The 22,389-nt window shown below is 38.8% G+C and overlaps 1 protein-coding gene across 12 annotated transcripts in view; it reads right to left on the minus strand.

Annotated features, from left to right (window-relative positions):
- Positions 1–22,389, minus strand: part of ENOX2 (ecto-NOX disulfide-thiol exchanger 2) — a 284,761-nt gene that overhangs the window by 27,417 nt on the left and 234,955 nt on the right. For 11 of the 12 annotated variants that reach the window (XM_064574570.1, XM_064574569.1, XM_064574576.1 and 8 more), the window contains 4 exons: positions 17,719–17,925; positions 12,377–12,610; positions 9,648–9,860; positions 7,552–7,658 (listed from right to left, as the gene is read on the minus strand). In XM_064574570.1, coding sequence (XP_064430640.1) covers positions 7,552–7,658; positions 9,648–9,860; positions 12,377–12,610; positions 17,719–17,925 — 761 coding nt within the window. The remainder of the gene's footprint in view (positions 1–7,551; positions 7,659–9,647; positions 9,861–12,376; positions 12,611–17,718; positions 17,926–22,389) is intronic. The other variant, XM_064574571.1, reaches the window with a different exon arrangement.

Raw genomic sequence — 22,389 nt, forward strand, 5'->3', positions numbered from 1 at the left:
AGATAGCCACAGGAAAGTGAGGAGGGGATCCCAGAAAGGAGAGAGCCAAAGAGGGAGAGAGATCCAAATTCTGCCTATAATATCTACTCAAATTTCTGCATGACCCTTGAACCATGGAAGCACAGGACAGATTCCAAAGAACACAGCTAAGTCTAAAAGAACTGAACTGAGATTTGAGCTGCCATCTAACAGACATAATTTCCAGCTTAAATTCAATTAAGTAAATTGACTGTTAAAACCAAAGAAACCAAAGTCAACCTTCTTTGGAAGAACATAACAAAATGAACATAACAGAATATAATCAGAACCTTAAAAGCAAAATATTCAAAGGCAAGCCCAAGTTACCTGACATACAAAGAACTAGGATGAGATGACCCGTCTTCAAGAGAAAAGATCATCAACAGAAATCAAACTTGAAATGAACCAGATATGGCAGTTGGCAGATAAGGAGTTAAAGCAGCTATTATAACTATCTCAGTGATGGAAAGGAAACATCTCATAATGAATGAAAAGATAGGAAATCTTGGCAGAGAAACAGAAACTTTAAAAAAGAACCAAATAGAAATTCTAAAACTGAAAAATATAATATCCAAAATAAAAGTAACTGGATGAGTCTAACTTTACAATAAGGATGGCAGAACAAAGAGAGAACTTAAAGAGAGAACAATACAAATTTATCCAATCTAAAGAACAGAGAGAAACTAACTAGAATCACAGAGAGAAGAGATTAAATGATTCAAGATTCTTGAAAAAAAAAATAGTTGAAGATGTCTCAACTTTGATGAAATACATTAATCTATATATTCAAAGAGCTCAGTGAACCCCAAGCAGGAGATGTGTGAAAAAGGTATGTCTAAGAACACCATAGTCAAATTGCTGAAACTAAAACATTAAGAGAAACTCTTTAACTCTTTAGTTAGCTAAACTCATTGTGATAAGCATTTCACAATCCATGTAGGTCAAATCATAATGCTGTGCATCTTAAACTTATACAGTACTATATGTCAGTTCTACTCTCAGTAAAACTGGAAGAATAGAGAAACTCTTAAAAGCATCCAGAAAAAAAACAACAACAACACATTATATACAAGGAGACAATTCAAATACTTTGATTTCTTTCAGAAACAATATAGGCCAGAAGTCAGGGGAACAGTATCTTTAAAGTACAGGAAGAAATAAAAATCACTGTTTATTCAGAATTCTATAAGCAGAGAAAAATTCTTTCAAGAATGAAGATGAATTAAATCTATTTTCAGACAAATGTAAATGCAAGAATTTGTCATCCAAAGATTTGCACTATAAGAAATGTGGAAGAAGTTTCCTCAGGCTGGAGGGAAGTGCTACCAAGCTGTAAACACAGATCTTCATGTAGGTATGGAGAACTTTGGAAATGATGGAGATCACACTGGAAAAGTCACTTTAAAAAAAGTCAGCATGAAAACTGCATTTTGGAGCAGCTTGCAATCATTTAGAGGCCACTTAATGCCTATCAGAGGCTTCTCAGCACTGAGCTGAGAATTCCTTGCCTATGTTAGCCCCAATTGGGCCATAATACAGGAAATATCCAAAGCTGTCTGGTGAAAATTGCTTCCATTTAGGGGGATTATAAATACTTCAAGTGGATTTCTTAATAATTAATGCTATAGTTAATCACTATCTCAACTAATATTCTCATTTTTTATGCCTTTCACCGGGAAAAGTAATAATTTCTATATCAAGGTAAGTTTTAGCTACAGATAAATAAAAGTCCCTTTTAAAAACACAAGCCATTCAGTATTTTCACTGGTAGTTAAGAGGTAATAGAAAAATAGAAGTACTAGAAAATAGAACTACCAACATAGCATCTCTCATGTGCTGCAGGGGCATTACTTAAAATAGAAGAAAACAGTGACTTGCTTGAGAAAAATGAAATTTAAAGGGCTGTGTCAAGAGAGAGATTTGCTATGTCTTATTCAAACTCACTGCATAGAGAAGAAAGGAACTGCTCATTTCTAGGAATTCATTCTGTCTCAGGAGTCTGGGTTTCAGTTACCATCAAAGAACAGTTACTGGCAAGGTGATTATAATGAGGTTTGACACTGGCAAATTCAACTATTGTACAACTTGTGGCATCAGGAAAAGTTGTGGCTCTCCTAGTTGCCTAACAAAAATGTAGCCTGTCGGAGGGTGTAAGCAGAGACCAACTTTCAATTCACAAACATGTCATCTGACTCTAGGAAAGTTATTGTGTTTCTCAGAAGAGTAAATTGTGTTCCTTCTAAGGAAATGTCCCAGGGCAGGAAGATCTAACTGAGAGCTAAGACATGCCCTGTAGCTGCTCAGCACCCACAAAACATCTTTCTGCTTCCAGCTGGGCAAGAAAGCATAATCTCTTCTGAGAAGTATAAAAAGTTCAATAACTAAGTGATACAGCTTATCTAGAGGTCTTTCACATCTTCAAAAAATCTCCAGAAATAGAAAGACCTATGGGTAAATTTTACCTCAACGCCTGAAAATACTTCAGGAACAAGAGTTACCAGTTCCTTTAGCTGAAAATGAAACGAGGGTAAGAAAAACTAAGGGGACCCTTGTTCTCCATTGTTCAGTCAGGCATGCAAAGTGGCAGAGCTTAGAGCCTTCTAACTACCAGGCAATCCGCCTTAGCTACAAAGAAACTAAGCCCTGTACAGTTACTCTCCTATAAATATCCAATAGGAAGTCACATGAATGGGACAAAGGCAAAGAGAACATCAGAGGTTATAGGGTACCATATTAAGGTAAACTCACGAGGAGCATTTAGTAAATGACAGTACCCCTAAGTAAAGCAAGTAAGTTTTTAATTCTATGAAAGCCTTACATTTAAAGCACTTGGTATCTAAGATACCTGTTTTCTGTCTTTCTGGTTGGGTCAAAAAAGCTCTGTTTTGGGAAGCAAACTCTAACAAATACCTTCAGAGTGAAGGACTAAAAGGTAACATTTCCCTAAGGAAGGCACTCTACCTAGCTGGGGCATAGGTGCAGGTAGGAGGAGGACTCTGAGCCATTGAAGTGCAGGCAGCAAGGGAAGTCGCTGCCTCCCAGATTTGCCCCCTTTCCCATCCTGACATTTGGATCTAGGGCTAAAACCAAAAGAGTGGCAATGGCAGGCAAAAACATTTTCCATAAGTTTTCATTTGTAAATCTCTACCTGAAATTGAGTGGGCTGTGTCACTGAAAGACTATATTGAAAATGGAAAGATAGCACTCCTGAAGTTTCTATTCTATTCTCCTGCCCACAGTCAACCTGTGAGATTTTTCATTTAAACAGCAAACTGTTAGTGATTTCTAAAAATGCATTATAATGGCTTTGAGTCTGTTTTAATGATAACTTTTTCTGATGCTCAGAACTTCACACACTGCTCCACAATGGAGGAGAAAGCACTTTTACGTAGAATTAAACTGAAACCCGAGACAGAGGAAAATGCACAGACAGAATCACCTTTGTGCCAGCTGACATTTTTAATTTATCATAAAGTAAGCAAATCACAATCATTGCACATTAAGTATCTAACTCTACAGTTTCACAAAAAGTTATGTGAATTTAAATTCATCTTACTCATGTGTTATGATAGGAACATAGTTATCAGTAGAGCAAAGTTCCTTGTTAATTGTGTAACAAAAATAGTACTTACCTAGACTTTCAACATTAACAGGATACTTGGTGAGGAAGGGGTCAGATGAAGGAATGGAAAGGAACAGATAGCTTCTACATTTATGTAGAAATTTGAATCTGAGCTATCATTCAGTACAATGAAGCAAAGCACAAACACAAGTTCTTAATGCCTATTGTATGATACATATGGAAATAAAAATAAGGTTGATCCAAATCGTGTTAATAGGTATTCTGATGGCTGAAAGCTAATAGCTAGTGTTAGAACACATGGGTGCTAAAACAAGGGTATGCAGATGACTTGAACAATGTATCTGCAAACAGTTCTTCAGAGTTTGGAATGGTAGGCTTGGAAATCTAGAGAGAAAGTTATTTTAGCAATCATAGTATCTCATTTTACAAGAATGCTAGCAATTGTCAAGTCCCTTTTCCTCTAGCCTGATGTTATAAAATCTCATACTGGGGTGGATGCAAGGGGGTCTGTTCTAGTGCCTACTGCTATGGCTCTAGTTTCTATATATCATCCAAGGTTTAGCTTGTAATCTAGGCCAGCTTCTCAGTGAGAGAAACACACAGGTTTTAAATGGTTCTATAGAAAAAGAGCTCCTACGATAGAGAGAGCTATCAGCAAAGTCGCTGTAGAGTTTTTAGTAAAGAGAGAAACTTTAGCTTTCTTTTATTACCCTTTTCAATTGTATCAGCAGGAGCCTCACACACATATAAATCAGGAAAGTAAACCAATGAAAGACTCATTAGCAAACTAGTATGCCCAGCATATGCTACAAGGTGAGAGCCTGAGCTCCCTGAAGGTGGGGACTTTTCCTTCTTAATCCATAACCCCACTCTCAGCAGAGGAAGGCACTGTTGGCTGCTGGTAGGATGACAATAAGACAAAGAGCAGGTACTTTGTGACATGAGGAGGTTACTGGCTAGGTCATTCTCAAAGGCAACTGGTAAAGAAGGCTCAAGTCAGAAACTTTCACCTTGATGAAACCTCTGACTTAGGAGTTGGAGCTTTGAACCACAGGCCAAAAAAAGCCAGTCTAGTTGATTTAAGTCACTGAGATGCTCTGGTTCTCACTGGGGTGCTCAGAGACAGCCCCAATTTAAGAGGATGCTTGTCACTTTCTAGAATTTCCTATTACCAAGTTAAAGTATGCAGAGGTTAAAAAAAGCCATGATTTAAAGAGGTACCCATGTAAAGTAGAAGAGGTCTTTTTTAGGTTTAGGAAATGCAATGCCAAAAGGTCATGAGCTATGTTCCACTCTCAGTAGTTTTACTTATCAAGATTGAGGTATTCAAGGTAGCCCTTAATTTAGTCCAATCCAGTAGGCAGGAAGCATTTTTCTGGGTTTCCACGAAGTCTACAAAATACATTATGAAACATGTAGCTCTTGGCAAGTCATGCTAGCCATGTCCTTTATCCTCATCACTCTGCCAAGGAAGCTCTGCTACAATATTAGGTGATAGGGTGGATAGCTCTCATTCTTTACAGGCCCAGAGAAATGTCCAGCTTACTGGCTATCTTTACTGAGAAGGTAATTAAACTCAAGTATGTACCCACCAGAGAGGTAGGCTTGATAGGACTATAGTTCTCTACAGAGAGCCTTGATAAATGATATTCATGGAAATATTTTATTGCAAAGTCATTTATAGAAGGGTGGTCTGGGCAAGTCAGTGCTCAAATCAGAGGCTCCCTTCCTCCTATGAAAAGACATTATTGTACTGGCAGGGCTTTCCGCATCGGGTGGGGCAGTTCAGACAGCTTCTTCCAACCCTGAGAATGGATACACGTGTATGTGTACTAAAGAAAAGTAGAGCCTTAATACTGCTTTTCTACAATTATAAGACATATTGAGCATTTTTCCTCAACCTTTATTCTTCTGAACTGTTCAGACTAAAGAGTTTGGATATTTTCAATTTAGGGTATTAAACTCCACTCCCCACCCTTGATCACTTTCTTTACCTTTCTAGCTCCCTGAGGGCAAAGACCATCTTGTCCTGAATTGCCTGTCATAATGCCTGAGACAGAGAATGTGCCTCAGTTAACGTTTGAATTGAAATGTTGAATTTTGTTTGTTGAGGCTCAACAAAGTCGGGTAGCCTTAGGACTCTAAAATCATCTTGTGGGGCGCCGGGTTGGCTCAGTTGGTTAAGCATCTGCCTTCGGCTCGGGTCATGATCCCAGGGTGCTGGGATCGAGCCCCATGTTGGGATCCCTGCTCAGCGGGGATCCTTCTTCTCCTTCTCCCTCTGCCTGCTGCTCCCCCTGCTTGTGCTCTCTCTCTGTGTCAAATAAAGAAATAAAATCTCTAAAATCATCTTGTGCTACTATATGACAGTAGCTCCCTGTTTTGTTCCTAATTCTCTTTTTAAAAATAATTTAAAACATTACTAGCTTTGTATGACTCTACTTATCCATTGGGCTGATGTCTTCAGGGAGTTCTCCTCAGTGACTCCCAGATCCCTTTGCTGAGCCAGAACTGATGAACACGGTTTGGCTTATTTTCCTCTAAATGCTCTTCACAGTTTTCAAATTGTTGCCCCACAAACTATGTCATATGTTCTCATGAAGGACAGAAAGAATAGATTGCTATCTTCATTTTATAGGTTAGGAAATTGAGGTCCACAAAGATTAAATGACTCACTCAAGAGCACAAGGCAGTTTATACCAGCACTCTGAGAAGAATTTCTAGTCTTGAACTGATCACTTACTAGCTGTGTAATTTGTGTACATCCCTTCACATTTCTGTGTCTCAGTTTCTTCACATGTAAACCATGGCTATCATACCTACTTATTATCCCTTATGGAGTTATGAATGATAAACTGAAATATTACTATTTGCCATTTATATAGCATTTACATTTTTCAAACTCTACACATCTCTTATCTCATTTAATCCCGTAAGACTGGTTTCATTATTATCTCCAATTTAGAGGTGAAGAAACAGAGACTGAGAATGACTCACTAACTTGGTCAAAGTTGCAGAGCTGCAATGTGTCAGAGCTGCAATCTAGATTCTCTGACTCCAGATCCAGTGCTCTTTCCACTATACCACATCTACTGGGAAGCTCACGTAAGTGAGGCAACCGACGTGAAAGTGCTTTATAAAATGTAAATGCCTTACAAACGCTATATAAACGGTAAGGACTATGCCAACCTGCTACCACACTAGCAAAGAGGACTCAGAGACAAAGTTGAAAAAGTTGCTGCATATACAGATCAAAAGTGTCAGGGGCTGGGTAAGGAAGCTGCCCATAGGAACAGAAGAACTTGAAGTATAGGTATCACCATTCCAAAGGCAGATCCGTGAAAATAAACCTCCCACCTTGGTTTTAAATCTTGGACTCAGGATAGCAACCTAATCACTTCAGACATGTTCTATGCTAAAAGTCACCTGAGCACAAGAGCAGAGCTGGGTGTCAACCTTAATCTGAAATCAGAGTCTTCTGTTACCTTTAAAGCTGCCACTTATAAAGATGGCTGAGTGGACTTGATCAAAGAGGCTCAGAAATTTCAATGCCCCAATGTAACACCAGCCTCGACTGTCAAGATGCTCTAATAAATGTAAGACAGCCCTAATATTACTAACACTAGACACACGGGTCAGTAATTATTGTTGTACTCAAGACTAGCTAGCTTAGAGAAGTAGACTTCAAATTATCACAGCTATATTTTCACTACTCAGGTTTTCATCCAGCAGAATGCATTCAAGACAACATGTGCACATTTATTACCCTTTTGGCAGCACATGGTCTGGTCACAGTGACAGGCAATAGAACACATCTTAGTGTTTCATTAGAGCCTTGTTGTGACCATGGGAGCTTGGCACTATTTAATTCTGACTAAACTCCAAATCAATAACTTGTTAAAGAAAGAAACTGTCACCCTGAGGGGCTACCAGAGTAAAAAGTTACCAACCTCAGCTTGTTTGCACCAAACGCTGATGTTTTTACGCTGGGCTTTTGTGAAATGGTCCCATGCCTTCTGTTTGGAGGCAGAATGGTACACAGCTACTATCTGCTCAACTGCAGCATCAGATCAGCAGTCAAATCAGGTGGGAGTATCATCCACGGGTGGCAAAAGAGAGGAGAAAAGAAATAAGAGAAGCATCAGGCTTGTTGTATCTTCTCGTATGACACCACTAGGCTATGGTTGTGCTCCATAAAGGTTACACGTGTTGGGGTACTGCGATCTTAAAGAAGACTCAAAGGCAGAGGTATCAGTATGGAGAACAAATAAAGGGAACTCCAGAAGGTCTGGGGTGAAATGGTGACTACAGTTTTAATATAGGCAGTCTGTATTCATCCAGGCAGGTGAGGCAAGAGTTGTGGTGAATGTGATTTAGTACTAATGACCCAGCGAGCGGCGAACTTGTACCAGCTCCTTCTGACCACAGGCTTCTTTCATAAACTAGCCTTCCAAAATGAGCTTGCATACTTCACTTCAACAGAATCCATCCTTTTGTTATTCTGAGGTATATTTAACCAGAAGCATCAAATTGGAACCTAAGATGAATGGAATCTATTTTAAGTCTATGTAGATGGGCTCGTTGACTGCAGAAATAGAAGTTTCATGGAAGAATACTTGCAAGTGCAGTCCTAAAGCATATTTTCCAGAGTCTCTTAAAAAATGTCAAATGGAGAAATGTGTACAAATATTCTGGTGCTTTTACCTAATCAGTTCACGAGAAGAATAGAAGAGACGGGGGAGGAATAGAAGGACAAGAGCCTCTTCCTGGGTGGGTATTCACAGTAAGAAAATCCAAAGGTGTTATTTTTTTTTCTTTACAGCCCTGATTGTACCCTATGAATGATTTAAGGATTTATAGTCCCATGATGCTTGCTGCTCTTTTTTCCTATTTGTTTTGAAGTCCTAAAAACATGTGTTTTCTCTGCCTGGATTCTATGCCCATATATATTTTCAAAATAAAAATGGAAAAATGAAAGAACTCTTCCTTAATCCTAATTATGTATGAGTCAAGTGTGGGAAGTCACATATGAGAAGAGTGGGCCTTAATTGTTTAAAAGCCAAATCATAAAACTATATCCTTATTCTTAAGGTGAATATAGTTCCTTACTCAAAATATATGAGTGTATAATTGTATAATATGTTGAACTACAAGCATCACTTGAGAATTTTTCTGATCTCTCTCATTTAAGAGACCTAGGAAAGGATTGGAGTAGTACTTCTTTTTCTTCTTCTTCTTTTTTTTTTTTGGTGCAAAAGGGTGGTTTTATTAAAGCATGGGGACAGGACCTGTGGTCAGAAAGAACTGCTAGGAGTAGTACTTCTTTTTGAAAATGGCCATTTTGGGGTGATGGGTATTAAGGAGGGCACGTGTTGTGATGTGCACTGGGTGTTATACGTAACTAATGAATCACTGAACACTACATCAAAAACTAATGATGTGCTAACAGTGGCTAACTGAACATAATAAAAAAAAAGGAAAGAAAATGGCCATTTCGGTGGCTTCCCATCCCGCCCAGTGTCTACAACATCCAGAAAAAAAAATTGAAGAAACAACAGGTAGAAGTAGCAAATTTGGCTTCTATTCAATTACCCTGGGAAACATAATTACACTTTCACTAAAATGTAGTACCTGAAAAAACTTAATATGATAATGATGCAAATCTGAAGCAGAGAAGCTTATAAATGCTGATGCTGTATTCTAACTTTAGCAATGAAATACCAAACTTTCCACCGAGGTCTGAGGCTGCTTATAACTTACTTTGAAAACAAGCAAAAGTAAAAGCACAGGATGGTGGTCTAGCTGTTCGTGTTTCTAAGGTGCTGAAGGAGATATACCAGCAAAAATAAATATAGGAGGTGCCCACATGTATCCCATTAAATTGGAGCTCATGCATTTGGCAATATAAAGAGAGCACAAGGCAGTGAAGAAGGGATCCTTGCCCCTCGACACAGACTGGTTTTGTAGGCCTGGCTCCCTTGCAGAGAACGTGGTGCCAAAGTGAAGCGCCCTCTCACCCTTCTACAGAACTCTGATTTCTACTCACATTGAATGAGAATTCCAGAAAGGGCCTGCTTGAATTTCTCCTTTGCTTCTTCCATGTCTTTCTCATGGGCAGCTTTCTCGTTCACCAGGCGGCGAACGTGGCTGTTGGCTGACTGGATCATAGAGTAGAAGTTGTTGGCGCTGCGACGGTTCACCTCTCCTCGTTCAATCCAGGTGAGCAAGGTCTGTACAGCTTCTGAGAATTTGGAATCATCTGAAAAGAGGATTTTTCAAATCATCAAAAGTAACCATGTCTCTATCTACCCAACATGCTGGCAAGGAGACCCCACCATGGCTCGTTGGAAGTGGTTGTTAAATGAACTGCAGAGGATGAAGAGCCATGCGTGCACACACAGGCAGCAGGCAGGCAGGCTGAAAGGACGAAAGACCCAAAATGTAGTCAGACTGGTTGTAGTCTATGAAGAATTTTCAGAAAGAGAATTGGCACGTATTGCATGGAGTACTGGATGTTATATGCAACAATGAATCGTGGAACACTACATCAAAACTAATGATGTACTGTACGGTGACTAACATAACATAATAAAATAAAATAAAACAAAACAAAAAAAAGAAAGAATTGTTTCTTCTTTTTTAAAAAACAGTTTCTTTACTGATACAGAGTTTATTAATTAGAGTAAAAGTTTACCGATCAGAGTTTTCACATATTGCGAATTTCTTTTTTTTTTTTTTTTAAGATTTTATTTACTTATTTGACAGAGAGAGAGAGAGAGAACAAGTAGGCAGAGAGGCAGGCAGAGGGAGAGGGAGAAGCAGGCTCTGCGCTGAGCGGGGAGCCCGATGGGGGGCTCGATCCCGGGACCCTGGGATCACGACCTGAGCCGAAGGCAGCCGCTTAACCAACTGAGCCACCCAGGCACCCCACATATTGCAAATTTCTTAACCTCTCTGATTGTATGTGTGTGCAGGTGTGTAATGTAGGAATTAGCAATGAGAGAACTGCAGAACCCTACAGACCTGTTTTTTTAATAAGGAAAAGTAAACCCGAGTCTTGAATTTAACTTGAATTTGATAGTAACTTTATCCTGGATCCATGAAATTATAGTGTTGGAAGGAGCCTTAAGAAAGAGTTACACGGGTAGTTCTTTAGGCATCAGCACTTATATTTTTGACCTCTTATAGCATCACTCCTGCATTCAGTCCACAGCCCTGGGCTTTTCACTCAGTCCCAGTCACAATCTATCTTGATGTAATTCATTCTATTTCTACATTTCTCCACATCCTGATTCTCTTGCCTGAGGAACCCTCCAAGTAGATTTCTGCAGCTAGTTAGGAGTTATTCTCTGATGTTAAAATAGTAGTACAGCTTATCCAAAGCTTCTGGTCCAGCTTCCTGTGATAGGCAGTTATATATTCTGTTAGAGGCTCCTGAGAGAGAGAGATCCATTAGCATCCCACTAAAGGCCTGTTCTAGGGCTCCACATCCCTGTCTGGCCAGAAACCCTTATGTCCAGTGGAAATAGCTCTCACTGCGATTTGAACTTCTTGCCTCTTGCCATTTTTCAGTGCAGACATATAATGAGAGGTAATCCTCCCCTTTAGGACAGCTTTTTATTTAATTACTTGCATACAATCTTTATGTTTGCTGCTCATTTTTTGCATGAGGCCCACACACCAGCACATTCATTCTTTAAAAAAAAAAATTAAACTGATTTGTTTGGTGTCCTATAAACATGACGTTTTACCAATGCTTTCAGCCATTCCAGCTTTTCAAAATGTACCATTGTTTCTGTGTCTCCACTCTGTGTCTCTCTTCTCTTACAGGAAGACAAAATCAATCCAAATGAAGGATTTCTTAAATGTGTGAATCCGTTAGGTTATATGTTGCAAACAAGTTTGGTGAATGAGACCTATTTGGAAAGTGGAATTAGCAGCATCGTGCTGAGTCTGGAGCACAAGAAGCACAGAAAATTCATACCATTAGAGCTGGGTTGGTATCATCGACAAGATCAATAGGACACCAGCATTCATCCAATAAAATCAACCATAATTGGAGAATGAAAAAGACTGGATTTGAACTACTAACACAGGAGACCAGGCAGGGCAATTAAAGTTAAATTAGAATAATGGCTCTGAGAGTCAAGCAGGGGGAACAGGAACAAAAACTAAAGGGAGAATGGTCTGATTTAGCAATGTTTCGAAGTCTCCATAGTCACCATATGAAATAAATTGGCCATTTTAAGTGATTAAAGAAGTCATCTTTTGGTTGGTGGTAGCTAAGTCTCTGAGCCATCTAAAAATGGACACTGTGACCACTCTCTGGGCCCCCATTTTCTCATCTGTGGAAAGGGAATTTTTACCAGAGTTTTCCAGAGTGACATCAACTATCATTCTGATTTAGATTTCAAAACTAACTTGTTATCCACAATGAAAGGGGATCCTGACAGGTCCCAAGTCATGAATCACAGCTAAAATGCTCTGATGTAGAAAAGTGGGGAAAATGCATCTCATCCTAGTCATCTTATGTATGGAGAGAAAAACACTATTCCTTGAGGCAGTGCAGGAGTAGAGACACAGGTGTGTGGACAAATTTTTCTGGTCCTTCAGTTACTAGGTACATCTCTCTATCTGCAAAACTCCAACACAAGAAATGCTTAGAATCCGTTAGTGGGAAATTCAAAGGATAACTGCCAACAATACAAATATATCTATTAAATTTCCCCAAAGAAAAGAGTTCTTTTAATCACAAAGCTCAAGTGCTTTCTGTACCTTTTAGTTTTTCAGCAACAATACTGCATTCGTGATCTGAATAGTGGACCACTGGTGGTGGGGATGGTGGGCGCAATCTTTCTTCTTCCATCCTTCTGCGGTGGCGCTCCTCCCTTGCGAGCATACGCTGTTTGCATTCCCACTCATACAGGTCATCTCGAGCCTGTGCAAAATCAACATGGAGCCGGCCTGTGTCCTTCTTGTCAGTGCTAGAGCCCAGGCGAATGCGGTAACCTGAGTGCACAAGAGGGAGAGAGAGGAGTACAAGAGTGGCTCAGTGGGTGAACCACTGTTAAGTACTTTTCCAAGTTCAGTGCTTCCAATGTGGTTGTAGCAGTTTCAAGTGACCACATAATCTTAAATTCTCTCCCCACTACTAGCGAGGTGAACCATCAAAAAACTTGGACTATAGTTTCATTTCTGATCACAGTTTACTATTCTATGGGTTGGGTCAATCTTTTCATAGGAGTTCTATTCCTCCATCTGCCACCCTACCTCTGGCAGAGGGAGGCTCTAGGGGTAATGGTATTAAGAATGAGCCTTATATGGCACCATGGGTTGGAAAGAATGGGAAAAGTAGCCTCAAACTGTGGTGTCTTTGGATAACTTCAGGAGTGTCAGTCATACCACTATATAGAATTTTAATAAACTTTAAATGGATCAGCTTGACATTTCAAGTCCCCAAATTGTTTCCTAGATGTATTTGGCAACCCTGAACCTTTTTTCTTTCTGGAAAAAAAATGGATATGATAGGCAGTGGTATGTGAGCCATGTGATATATAATTTGAGATCCTTAAAAAAAAGAGGTAGTGTGCTTGTAATCTAGTGGTATAAGACCAGGATTCATAAAACCAGGATTGAAGTCCATACTTCCACTTTTTGTGCCAGCTGTACTACCCAAGTTAAATCTCTTAACAAAAATGTGAGAAACATTTATTAAGTTTTTATTAACTTTTTAAGTTTCAGAAGTGGAGCTAGCTGCTTCCACACACATTTATTTTACTTCATTCTCAGCATAAGCTTGCAGACCAACTCCTGCCTTAAATAACTAAAAATATGGAAAATATATATGAAACAATCGTTTTTAAGACATTGGACATTGGTCAATGAAGACAGAGATCACTGAGAGACAAGAAGCAAATGAAGTGATCTATATGATTTCTCCAGTTTATTACATGGAGAGAGTTTCCAGGCCTTAGAACAGGGAGAGGAGCTCAGTCAAAGCATGGTGATCTCCCTGAGTTGAAGAGATGAACTAGGAATCCAGGGAGACTATGGCAGACAGAATTTATATGGCAGAGTACTGGAAAGAAGAAAGCTACACAGAGAAAGAACTTCAGAGATCTGCAGAGGGTCCTCCATTATTATTTAGCTGCACATTGATGTCTGTGTATGTGTGTATGCAGAAACTACCTGTGCATTAGAGGCAACAATCCCTGGAGCTCACATGGGGCTGGGAATAGTTCCTTTCCCCATAAGTCAGAGCAGAAAAAAAGAGAATAATTCACAGAGTATAGAGTAGAGTAGTCGGAAGGGTTTTGCCTTAGTTAGTGGAGAAAAGTGAGCCCTGGACTAAATCCTGCTCTGGTTCTGTTGAACAAAGCTTAAAAAACAAGACCTAAAAGGATAAAAATTTTTCCAAGTTACTTAACTGCATCCCAGAACAAAGTTCAAGAATATTTACAGGAATGAAAAATATATGGTACCAAACATGGTAAAATTCACAATGTTTGGTATCCAATAAAAAAATTATCCAATATTCAAAGAAGCAGGAAAATCACAAGAAAGATTAAAAAATTAACCAATCAAAATGGACCCAGAAGTGATATAGATAATATAATTAATATACAAGGACATAAAAACAACTATTATAATTGGATTTCATATGCTTAAGAAATTAGAGAAAATGTAACCATATTAACTAGTAACACAAAAGACATAAAAAATAACCAAAATCAAATTTCTAGAGATTTGAAGTACAATGTCTGAGTTGAAAAAAATTCACTGATAGGACCAATGGCAAATTAGACACTGCAGAAGAAAAGATTAAGAAGACACAGCAATATAAGTCATTCAAAATGAAATATGGAGGGAAAGGACTGAAAGAAAATGAACAGTACCAATGAGATGTGGGACAACTTCAAGGGGCCTACTATAGCCTAACTGGGGCCCTGACTGGAGAGAGGGGAGGGAATAGAAAAAAATATTTGAAGAAATAAGGGCAGAAAAATGTCTAAATTTAATGAAAACTCAGAGATCTAAGAATTTCAGTGAAACTCAAGCACAAGAAATATGAAGGACATTATACCAGGCATATAATAATCAAATTTCTCAACACCAGTAATAAAAAAGAGAATATCTTAAAAGCTTCCATAGACTTAAGACATGTGCAGAGAAACAAAAAGATAACATTATATTTCTTGTTGGAAACAATACAAACAAGAAGATAATGAAGTAACATCTGAGAGAAAAACAAAAAAAAACAACAACAAAAAAACACTGTCCACCCAGAATTCTACATCCAGAGAACGTATCTTTCAAAAAAGAAAGGTGGAATAAGTTCTTTTTGATACATACAAATGCTGAGAGAATTAATCAGGAGCAGACTTGCACTATAAAAATTGTTAAAGGAAATTCAAGCACAGGGAAAATGATATCAAATGGAAATTTGAATCTATACCAAGGAAGGAAGAGCATACATAATATATGATTCCATTTATATGAAACTCTAGAAAATGCACACTAATCTGACAGACAGTGGAACAGTGGTGGCCTGGGGAGAGAAGAAGGGAGGGGTAGGAGGAAGGGATCACAAAAGGAGTATGAAGGAAGCTTTTGGGGGAGGTGGACATGTCCATTATTTTGAGTGTAGTGATGGTTTCACAGCTGTATGTATGCATGTATGTGCCAAACTATATTTTTGAAATATGTGAATTTCATTGTATGTCAATTATTATACTTCAACGAAGCTGTTATAAAGAATGCCCCTTAACACTAAAACCGCTACACATTCTTTTTAGAAATAGGAAGAATACATTTCATAAGCACATTTTGCTAGGGCTCTTTACAGTTTACAATGCACTTTCACACTCAGTCATCTTATTTGATCATCTGAGCCATCAGAAAAATGGCTATTAATGATTATCTTGCCTATTCTTCCAGTATCATGGAGAGGATCAAACAAGAGGATGATATGAAAGCTTGGTATAAACACACGACAGATACTGTGATGCTATGAGATTGGTACATCGTGCACAATGCCAGCTCCCTAAGATGCTCAAACTCCAATAGAAAGAAATGGTTATTTCTACATTCCCAGCCCCTTTTCTAAAGGATTTTTGTTTGTTTTAACCTTTTTTTTTTTTTTTTTTTACAATGTGGGAGAATAGCCAACCAATTCAGGACATTTCTAGCACTTATGAGCTTTCGGGGAGCAGGTTCAAATTTAAAGGGCAAAATTTAGTTATTTTCTCATCACTGATGATTGCAATCCCTTCTCCTGGCAGCCTTGAGAATGTTTCCAGGATGTAGTTGCTGCCAGAGAGCCGATTTCAATGATGTTTAGATGGATACCTCCTGAGCAGCATGTCATCTTTTATGTACAACTGTTCAGAGTTTTTCAAGACCTTTAAGTTCTTATTAAAACTGTCTATTGTGGAATGCTCTATTATCATTCCTAAGTGCTATCAAATCTTCTGTATATTTTACAGCACTTAGAAAATGTAATAACGTGGGGGGTGGGAGGGATGGGGTGTCTGGGTGATAGACATTGGGGAGGGTATGTGCTATGGTGAGCGCTGTGAATTGTGCAAGACTGTTGAATCATAGACCTGTACCTCTGAAACAAATAATACATTATATGTTAAAAAAAAAAAAAAAGAAGAAGAAGATAGCAGGAAGGGAAGAATGAAGGGGGGAAAATCGGAGGGGGAGATGAACCATGAGAGACTATGGACTCTGAGAAACAAACGGAAGGTTCTAGAGGGGAGGGGGTGGGGGGATGGGTTAGCCTGGTGATGGGTATTAAAGAGGGCACGTACTGCATGGAGCACTGGGTGTTATACGCAAACAATGAATCATGGAACACTACATCAAAAACTAATGATGTAATGTATGGTGATTAACATAACATAATAAAAAAAAGAAGAGAAAATGTAATAAGAGTATTCTACATCTCAACAGCCAAATTATGGAAGCAGCCCAGTGTCCATTGATAGATGAATGGATAAAGAAGAGGTAGTATATATATACATACAATGGAATATTATTCAGCCATAAAAAGAATGAAATCCTGCCTTTTGCAATGACATGGATGGAGTTAGAGAGTATTATGCTAAGTGAAATAAGTCAGAGAAAGACAAATACCATATATGATTTCACTCCTATGTGGAATTTAAGAAACAAAACAAATGAGCAAAAGGGAAAAAAGAGACAAACCAAGAAACAGACTTAACAATAGAGAACAATCTGATGGTTACCAGAGGGGAGGTGGGTGGGGGGATGGAGGAAATAGGTGATGGGGATTAAGGAGTGCACTTGGGATGAGCTCTGGGTGATGTATGGAAGTGTTGAATCACTATATTGTACACACCTGAAACTAATATAACACTATATGTTAACTAACTGGAATTAAAATAAAAAAACTTTATTAAGTTTTTAACGCTCATTAAGTTTTCCCTGGCCTGTTGCAACAGGCATCTGACCTCCCCTCCTCCTAGATACTGGGTATCAAAGTTAAATAAGACACAGTCCCTTCATTTAAGGAGTTCATACTCTGGTCAGGGAGACAGATGTGGAAAGAGACAGTTCTAGCATGGTGCTATAGGTATCATGCTAGGAGGAAACATTGGGTACTGTGGAAGTGCTAAGGAGGGGGTGCCCAGACCAGCCTGAGGCACAGTGGGGAGAGAAGTCAGAGAAAGCTTTCTAGAAGAGGTTATGCTTGAGCTGGAGGTTTGAGGTGTGAGGATGTATATATGGCAGGTGGGATGGAAAACGTAATTATAGTCAGAGGAAAAAGCATAAAGCACCATGGCACATTCTGAGAACTAGAATTAGCTTAGTGTGGTTAGGACATGGTATGTGAAGGAAAAACTGGGAGATGGTGCTGTGAGGTAAGACAGATAATCAAGGCCCTTAGATGTGACAAGTAAGGAGTTTTGGACAACAGAGACAACTGAGAACTACCAAAGAACTTTAAGAAACTGGGTGCAAACATTCATTTTCCATCTCTGAAGGCAAGAGGGGATAGCAAAAACTTTATCTGCCACAGATGCAAATACAATGACCCGCAATCTCTGCACTGTGCCTGGTGGGCACACTGCTCATAACTAAACACCTACCAGAAAGATAAAGGGCTTTGTCCACCATGTATTCCTCAGCAAAGCGAATGTGACAAAAGTTCTTTTTGCTCTTCCGAATAGCAATGATCTCTCCACACTGTTCGAACACTTCCACAATGATCTGCTCTGTCCCATTTTCAGGAAGGCCACCCACAAATACTGTTTTGCACCCTGGTGGTCGTTCTCGAGTTGCAGGAGGTGGAAGATCTGAGCAGAATTGCAAAAGTAATTAAATTAAATTAAAAATTAAATTAAAGAATTAAGATGTTTGCTTGGGACAGACCTCTTAGAAATCTAACATGTCCCAGAGATAGACCTTCGGTCCCCATCAGACTTTGGCCCGAATGCCAAAAGCATGTGGCCTCTAAGGCACTCATCTCTGCTCCATAGCACATGGAAATCATTTTATTCAATGATTTGGTGATCATGATGCCTAAATGATAAAGACTCAGACCCATCTGTCTGTCCCATCCAGAGTTCTTTAATTCTGTTATTTTTGCTGTGACAACTCAGCTATGCCCAATTTTCAGTCATTTTTGCTAATAAGACAGTTGGGGGGAAGTCCCACTTACTTTAAATTCTTACTTTCTGGAATTCTCGGAACCAAGGTCCCTGAGAGAAGGGTTGTTTAATTCAGTTTATAGTTACTAAATTCTCTGTTCATGCTTACTGAAAGAACTGTTTCAGAATTAATTTGACAATGATGGGGTAAACATTTACAATAATATTTATGGGTACCAGAATGATTTGGCTGACAAAGTCAGCCAGACTATAAACCATCCTTTCTAGGTTTTTTGTCTTTTGATACCAGTGAGTCCTTCTTCCAATTTCTGGCTGGAGAGGTGAGATCCAGAGTCAATCCTGCAGCATTTCGAGGGAAGTATGAAAGACAGCAGAGAAAGTAAGCTCATCTGGGAAATTATTAACTAAAGTGAGATAAATTTGTCATGGAGAGTCATTAAAAACCTATTTAATGAGGTGATTCTCCCTCTGCTAAAAAATATGCTTTCTACTCGCTCATCTTATACATAAAGCCTGTTGTATCTGCCAGCCCCGTCTTGCTATTTCTATGTATCCAAGCATTTTCCAAGCAAAATTCTACAGTTCACAGCCCAACAAAACAAAGCATGAAGGTCAAGGGTTTTTTTTTTAGTGTGGGTTTTGTATCTGCAAGGATTTATTTTGTGTAATCCATTCTTTCCATTCAGCTCTTCACAATAATTCTCCCAAGATTTGGAGAGCTCAACAACTAGTGATTACAGCTCCCATGCAAAAATAAATGAGTCTCACTTGTAGAGCAGGCCAAGGTCCCCACTTGATGCTTATCCAAGTTGGCAAGTGGATGATTTGGGAGCCTCCTTGGGTATGAGCATCTCTAGCTTCCTCACTTTGCTACCACTGTCGTCTTATCAGTGTGGCTCAGAATAATCAGGTTCTCGTGATGCTCTCTTCCCCTCTATTTATTCAATAAAAGAGGTAAAGGGATTCAGGGAACTTACAAAGTTTCTGTTAATTTTAAAAATTTCTGTCATTTCAAGAACTCACTGTATGGTATTTGTTCTATAGGAGAAGTTTAAAAGGAAAAGGAAGATAACCTAGTGAGCAGGAATCTGAAATGTCTTAGTCATGTGCACTGGAGCAATTTGATTTTAGCCAAAAAGGGGAAAAATGAGGTCCAGAATATCTTGAGACTTCTGCTTCTGAGTTTTTTTAGGAAATAGAAGGATTCTAATATCACACACTTCCAGTGATTCTCAACTCTGACAGCATATTAGACTCAACTTAGGAGTCAAACAAAAAATCTTGGGTCCACTCCAATGAGTGATTTAATTAGTTTGGGTGCAGCCTGTGCATTATTTTTTTTAAAGCTCCTCAGGCAACTCTAATGAAAGCTAGGATTGAAAACTTGGTCTAAACTTCTCATGTTACAGAGAAAACCTTAGCTGAGTGAGGTTGAGTGACTCATTCAAGGCCACCAAATTAGAAGGAGAAGGAACATGAACTTGGAGCAGGTAAACTTGGATTTAAACTTCAACTTAATAACTGTCTGTAGGACCTTGTGAAAATTACATAACCTCTGAGAACCTCATTCTTTCATCTGTAAAATGGGGATACTGTCTTCTACCTTACAAAGATTTTTGTAGGATAATCTACTGTCTATATTGCAAGTGGTACAATGCCTAGCACTTGATAGGTTCCCAATAAATAGTAGTTATTGTAGTGTTATTATTATTTACTGTTATAGAACCCCGGTTTCCTGATTACCAATCTGAGGCTTTCTAAAGCCCTACCACAAGTCTGGAGTGGAGTGGTAGCTTAAGACCTGGACTTCTAAATTCCCAGCTCCTTGCTTTATCCAGATCTTCAGATAAGGCTTGGTTTGGGAAGGAATCACTCTTCTCAATAGAGGAATCTACAGCTGTGAAGACACATATAGTTTTTTTTTTTTTTTTTGAATATTATTAACCTTTACTGAGAACTTACTTTGTGTCAGTTCTTTTTTTTATTTATTATTTTTTTATTTTTTATTCTTATGTTAATCCCTATACATCACATCATTAGTTTTAGATGAAGTGTTCCATGATTCATTGTTTGTGCATAACACCCAGTGCTCCATGCAGAATGTGCCCTCCTCAATACCCACCACCAGGCTAACCCATCCTCCCACCCCCCTCCCCTCTAGAACCCTCAGTTTGTTTTTCAGAGTCCATCGTCTCTCATGGTTCGTCTACCCCTCCGATTTCCCCCGCTTCATTCTTCCCCTCCCGCTACCTTCTTCTTCTTCTTTTTTTTTTTTTTCTTAACATGTAACCTACAAGGGTAGAAACATTAGATTGGCAACAGACCTATCCACAGAGACCTGGCAGGCCAGAAAGACACATATAGTTTTGACCATGGAACACAGAGCCATGTTTTCAAAAAAGGGGCTTTAGCCAAAAATCCTGTTTTAGAATCCTTCTGAAGTTTACTATTTAAGGAATTTGATGGTAAAGAAACTTTTTGTGGAGCAAATGATCACCTTTTTACATTATTTAAGTTTGCTTAGTTAGGTCTTCCTTTTGGTCCACTGAGAGACTCTAAGGAATGTCTGGTTACTTTGCCACAGTTACATATAACACTGAAAATACAAAGGCTTTTTCCTTTAAAAATTCTGCGGGATTTAAAAATTCTGTGATGAAGTCATCATCCTATTCAGATGCTGTGATTATTTTGTGGTAACTGCTAAGTAAGAAAGCATAAAAGCCACTAAGAGTGGGGTCAAGAATGCTGGGGTTTATTTATTTTCCTTGGGTAAATGTAGAAAGCCTCTTCGATAGCATTCGCTGAGATTTAGGTGTATGCCACTCAACAAGGCAATGGGCTGTACTGTCTTCCTTAATGGATAGTACTTATACTTTAATTAGCAGCTCAAAGCACTTTGCTGTCTGGGCCTGGTTTTCTAATCCCACTGAAATATAGTGATCTGGGCACAGCAATGATAACTCCATAGGAGAGCAAATTCAAAGTTCACCTATTAATCAGGTAATGTGCTAAACTCTCTTAACACCCCAACCACTACTCTGGATAGAGAAGAAAACTTCATGTAAAATGATTCAAGATAACTGAGAGTATAAAGAACTTTAATCTCTGGTAATGGAAAAGGAGGAGCTTCTAGCAACTCTAATTACAACTAAGCACCTACTCTGGGGAGCTCTTTTGGGGCAATCAGCATTAAGATCGGAGTCACTGCTGATCTTTGAGAAGTGAGGTAGGAGGCAGCAAGTGGCATAAACCACTTGCTTGTTTCTTGCTTTTCAAAGGAGCATCAGATATCACTCCACTGGTTTGGCAGAATTTATGTACTGCAAAGTCTTTGAGTTGATTTTATTAGACAGCCCAAGACTGAAGCAATCAGCAGGGGCCAGATATATTTTAATGTAATTTCAACTGATTGGAAATAATCAGAAGACTGGTGAATCTTTATTACTTCTCAATTTACCCACTTTCTCTAATTTTCTTTATAGAACCCAGCCCTAGGAGCCAAAATGAGGTTGGACTGTTCTGAAATAGTAAAATGAAAAAAACTGCTTTTTTTTTCTGGCTCCTGGGTGCTTTCCCACATCCCCGTACATAGCAGGTGATATTCCACCATTTATTCCACATTTCCTGTTAACTGGACAATAGACTCAAAATGCAACCTCTCCATGCTGAAGGTCTATCAGCTGAAGTGGGAGGAAAACCAATAGTGTCATATTCTGAAAGCCAAGTAAAAAAGTATACCAATGAGTAAGGAGAAACCAACTGTGTCATATATGGCTATTAGGTCATTTAGGAAGAGAACTGAGAATTGACTATTGGATTTAGTATTATAAAGTCACTAGAGTTCTTAAACAAGGGGCATTTTGAAAGAGGGGTAGGGCAAAAGCATAAATGAAGAAGATTTAAAAGAGAATTGAAAAAAACTGGACACAGCTAGTAAAGAGGGCTTTTGTACAGAAATGCAAACTCCTCTTTTAAATTTTAAAATGTTAGAATTCCTCAGGGCACTTTGGTTGTTTGTCATCCTTTCTTGAGCTATATAATCTCTCTAGTGGTCTGGGTCATTCTTACACTTTCAAATGACGTATTGTTTCAAGAAGGATGAAGGGGTCACTAGTACTAAAAATAGGAGAGAAATAAAGTAATTTAAGG

Source organism: Mirounga angustirostris, unplaced genomic scaffold (genome assembly GCF_029215605.1).
Source record: "Mirounga angustirostris isolate CCGP_5_RB_7025 unplaced genomic scaffold, mMirAng1.0.hap1 SCAF_11, whole genome shotgun sequence".
Taxonomy (NCBI): domain Eukaryota; kingdom Metazoa; phylum Chordata; class Mammalia; order Carnivora; family Phocidae; genus Mirounga; species Mirounga angustirostris.